A 5,242-nucleotide genomic window follows, 5' to 3' on the forward strand; every position below is an offset into this window, starting at 1 on the left:
CCTAAACTACGGGACGGTACGTAGTTGTAGGACGGTACGTACAACGTTACCTTACTCTACTAGGTGTTGGTCGTGTGTGTGTGTGTGTGTATATATATATATATATATATATACATATAGGATTTTTTTTAATTTATGGAAATGTATTCGGAGGCCCACCATTTTACCCTTTCTGGGTGGTTAGCGTACCATTGTTATAAAAACGCGATTAGCATTTTTAGGGCCGTGGGTGCGCAAAAAAATCGTTGACAGTTAAATTATACTATTAGATCACAGAAGAACACCCAACATTTCGCGGTGGGTGCAACTTACTAGATGTATTCCCTTTATCAGTTTAAAATTAGGGGCGGCTATGTCCGAAAATTCTAAAATAAATCTAGCTTCCACAATAATGTTTGAGGCTGAAGGATTCCATTCTTATGGCAGATGGATACGTTAGCGATTGTAGTGTAGTTGTGTGATCTCGGAAACGTTAAATATATTTTGAACAGAGGATGCTGGGAGCAAGTTTTTTCCGATACAATGTTGGTGTACGAGTTACGCATGTACCATTTAAACACGACGTTCTCAACAAAAAATATAGTTACACCATCCTGGAGCTAAGCCGAGTTGAGTGACGTAATAGTCATGGTGTAATGAGTACCAGTAGTTGTGTTATCTTCACATATTTTTGTTATTCCAAGTACATATTGGATGGGTTGAATGAGTTCTCGTTTTACTGCATTTTCTCACTCTTTTAAACCATGCTTTTGTATTTGAATGAAAAAACAAAAACGCACGCGGTGATGTCATGCATATCTACGTTGAAACCTAATCCGTAGAATCTCGTGCTCCGAATGTTCGTGTGGTTTGAAACTTCGTCGCTGGACTGACATGATCGAATTTCTTGAAAAGTTGATTATTTTATTGGGGGAGAAAAGTAATTGGTAGTGTATGGCTGTTGATAATTGAAACAAATAAGCACGTATATATATAATAGTAGTTGGTTTGAATATATTAACGGAACAGAAGGAACATCTGTTTACAGATATATAAAGACCTTTATTACAACGACAGTGTTTGATAATTATCTCCTGTGTATTTAATTTAAACATGATTATGATCCATGATAACTGCAGCACTTGAATCAGATAATGATCTTGGATATTGAAGAATGTGAAAGGTGTGTTGTCCATATGGCAGAGTGTGTTTCGTCTCTGTGACGTGTGTACAGGTGCAGCACTGTGAGTGGTCCATTCAGCTGCTGAGATGTGACACTATTAGCTGTATGTAGATGTATAGTGCCTTCTATGAACATCTGTGACCAACTTCTGTATTTATGTGACCATCGGCAATAAAGGGTGAAAACGAATGAAGTAAAAATCATACACATACAATATTATTTATTTTATTTTTGGGGTTGGAGAAACGATACTATTTTCCATATCAATGCTATTTTTGTTTACAGGATATTTATTTAAACTCGTGCTAGTACTACTATTAATATTTCATTATTTTAGTTCTAGTTTTCTTTCAACATGATGCGAGATATGGAAGTAAAATGTTATTCACAATTGTCATAAAAACTCGGACGACGGTGGCGCTCACAGTTTTTGCCTAACTTTGATCTTGGTTTGTCGAACCATTGTGGAAGTTCAAAGTAATTCGTCACTTATCTATTTATTGTGATCTTGCTTTTATACCTTTATTCGAGTGAATCAAAGAATATTAGAAATAAAACAATTCAAATGTTAATTGGCTCAGACTAATATACTAACTGATTTGAACTTCAAACCGCTCGTATTTAGTGCACGTGATCGGTGTATAAGACTGATAAATGACTGAGTTTTAGAAGAGATTTAACAGTGGGGCAGACTAAATTTTAACCCAACCTGTATTTGTTTTTTAACGTAATGTTTAATCATAATTTGTATAACATTAAGTGCACCATCACAATGCTGTAATAGCCAGTAAAATAGTCTTGTGATTTTTTTTTATCTCCTGCATCATTGACCCGTCAGGCAGTTATACCTGTTTTATAAACATTTTTCATATTTTAGCACTTGTCTGTACCTTTACCCCTTGTCACATTATTTACATATTTCCTGGGTCTATTATTATTATTTTAATTTTTTATAATTATAATTAGTTCATATATGGCGAGATATAATGATTATAAAAATTAACAATAATAAAAGCAGACCCAGGAAATATGTAAATAATGCGACAAGGGGTAAAGTATTTCTTGTAAGTAACTCCTGAAGATGACGTCGAAACTAGTACTTGTAGAGTGTTGTTTTAAAGTACGGTTTCATTGTGTAACTAGTAAACGTTGTTTTTGATTGTTTATTATAATTTTAAGAGTTATGTATCTCATAAAAGGACGAGAGAAGGGCTACGTGTCTCACGGAAAATGTTTTTTAAAGATTTAAAAACAACTTGTGTGGATTATCAGGTCGCTAAGTATGAGTTGTTTATAACTTAAACTGTAACTTTTTTAAAAGGCAGAAGACATTGACTGTGATCGTTGTTTCTAGTCTCTCTCTACTTTAATACCAAATTAAATAGTGATCCGAAGAGTGCTTTCTCGCACGTCTCCATCCTACTGTTCAAGCAGCAACATGAACAGAAACATACAACTTCATGTTACACACACACACATGAGAATAATGTTCTTGCTATAATTTGAACACCATGTATTATTATTTTCTCGACATGATAATCTGCACGTAAGTTATGTCTGTTCGCTTGAAATCATTGACTCGAAAGAGCATGCGCTGTTATCACAAATTTCTCGTAGCAACCGGACTGAATGACTATTGGATAGATCCATATTGTGTCAACGTATACTGCGTATTGTTGGAAATTTACCATCCCACCACTTTTGGGTATCGCCGAGGTTTAAGAATTTTTTTTTATTATTTTTAAATACTTTTGCATAGGTTTGGTGTCTGCGGATAATTATTACACTCTGTAAACCACACCAGTTGAGTTGATGCAAACCTTTTATGTTATTACACTCTGTAAACCACACCAGTTGAGTTGATGCAAACCTTTTATGTAGACTTTGGTGTAACAGTAAGTTGAGTAAATAGTTATCTACACTCGTGTCCTTGTATAATATTATTTTTTCATTACAGCTGAAGGTGTAACCAAAGAGCTTGGAGCAGTGTATTCTTAAGTCATGCTCTATTCACGGATATTGTTTGTACGTTTTAGTAAAATGATATATTTATATTGTGATCTGGGAAGTGTGTATTTGTCTTTTTTTTGGACATTGTGATAGATGTTTAGTGTGGCTTTTAATACTGAAATCGCCAATCGATGATTAGAGAACTGAAGATCGTGGCGATTTCAGGTTCGATCCCGTGCCTGTTTTTATATGTTTCGAATGATTTATTATGTAAAATTTTAACTAACGGAATTTAAATAATAACAGGCATTTTCTCGTCTTTTCTAGGGAATTAACTTTTGGAATACATCGCGGAATTTACCAACAGACCAATGAGACACTGGGAATCCAAAAAATAAACAAACAGTTACACGTTAATTTAATAGTAAAAGTAAAGTATAGATAAAAATGAATCAGACCCATCAGAAGAACCGATCCCTCAACGCCGACGAAGCGCAGCTCGTAGATTCCGAGGCTAATACACTCCCTCTACAACATCTTACCATAAAAGAATCCAAATATGACGGAGACAAGTCGACCTTTGACCCATCCAGACGGAACGTAGATGACCGAGGTAAGAGTCATTCCTTGTGACATTGAAGTTTTATTAATGGTTGCGGAAAACCTGGAGTTCGTTCAATTTGTTTAAGTACTCCAACAGCTGTTAAATAGTCACGGGAAATTTGAAATTATTGAAAATATATTAATATAGCACAGCTGTTATTTTTAGTGGAGTAGCATATTTCTGTATTATTAGCACAACAAATAAAATTGGTTTGAAAATAGATATCTGCTCAAAGCACCTTTTTAAAAATCGGAAATGAATTATTTCGTTTGTTTCAATACTTACTGGAAAGTTGTCTAAGTTATTTCTTGTTGTTGTTTTTTTTTTTCATTTTAAAGTTATATATGAAGAACATCAAAGAACGGTGCATTAAATTACAAATTATAAGTGCACAGAAATTGGTTCTGAATTAGGGTGATTGGGTCTATTACCTTCATGACAATAAGAAATCTTGTAGGACTAAATAAAAATTAGACAAACAAGTTTGTTTGTTTGTTAGGGATTTCGAGCAAAGCTACACGAGGGCTATCTGCGCTAGCCGTCCCTAATTAAGCAGTGTAAGTCATCACCACCCACCGCCAACTCTTGGGCTACTCTTTTACCAACGAATAGTGGGATTAATGTCACATTATAACGCCCCCACGGCTGAAAGGGCGAGCATGTTTGGTGTGACGGGGTTTCGAACCGGCGATCCACAGTTACGAGTCGAGCGCCCTAACCACCTGGCCATGCCGGGCCGAGACAAATAAGAAACAAGATAACCCTTGTGCTTTCGGAAAGAATAACTTATGATAACGTCCGTGTTATTGGGTTTTATGTTATGCTTTTAATTAGGCTGAAAATATTATCCCTAAATAAACTCCTGCGAAAGATGCCGTCAAGTGTTGGGTATACGCTAGAGTAAAATAAAGCAGTAACGTAACTCCAGTTTACAACGATAGGGGATCCTCGACAGTTATGACGATAATGGTTTGATATTAGGCCCGATTTTTATATTGCAGGTGAAAGGTCAACGATCAAAAGAAATAATAAACGAAAATAGTTAACAAAATAAAAAAGCCCGGACAACATTTGAATTGCACTTAATATTTCAAGATAAGACATCTTCCACGAAGACCCCCAAATATGACTATCGGATGAGTGTGAAATTAGTCATTTTCGTTGGATCTTTATGTCTTCGTGATACCTTCTGTTGGTCTTAATGTTGTTTTGCTACTTTCTTTTGGATCTTGACGTCGTTGTGCTACCTTTTGTTGTGCTTTGATGTCGTTGTTCCCTTCAGTTGGAGCTTGGTGTTGTTGTTTTGCTCCCTTCTCATTAAATGTAGAATAAAGGTCTTGAAAAAATCCCGGGTCATTCTGTGACCACTAATAACCAAAGGTCTTTAAAAAATCCCTGGTCATTCTGCCACCACTAGTAACCAAAGGTCTTGAAAAAATCCCTGGTCATTCTGTGACCACTAATAACCAAAGGTCTTTAAAAATCCCTGGTCATTCTGTGACCACTAATAACCAAAGGTCTTTAAA

The 5,242-nt window shown here is 35.5% G+C and overlaps 1 protein-coding gene across 3 annotated transcripts in view; it reads left to right on the forward strand.

Moving 5' to 3' along the window:
• The window catches only part of LOC106469036 (equilibrative nucleoside transporter 1-like), a 47,779-nt gene that overhangs the window by 11,287 nt on the left and 31,250 nt on the right, over window positions 1-5,242 (forward strand). For all 3 annotated transcript variants that reach the window (XM_022397428.1, XM_013929490.2, XM_022397429.1), the window contains exon 2: window positions 3,440-3,725. In XM_022397428.1, coding sequence (XP_022253136.1) covers window positions 3,560-3,725 — 166 coding nt within the window. In that variant the 5' untranslated portion in view covers window positions 3,440-3,559. The remainder of the gene's footprint in view (window positions 1-3,439; window positions 3,726-5,242) is intronic.

Source organism: Limulus polyphemus, unplaced genomic scaffold (assembly GCF_000517525.1).
Source record: "Limulus polyphemus unplaced genomic scaffold, Limulus_polyphemus-2.1.2 Scaffold3270, whole genome shotgun sequence".
Taxonomy (NCBI): Eukaryota; Metazoa; Arthropoda; class Merostomata; order Xiphosura; family Limulidae; genus Limulus; species Limulus polyphemus.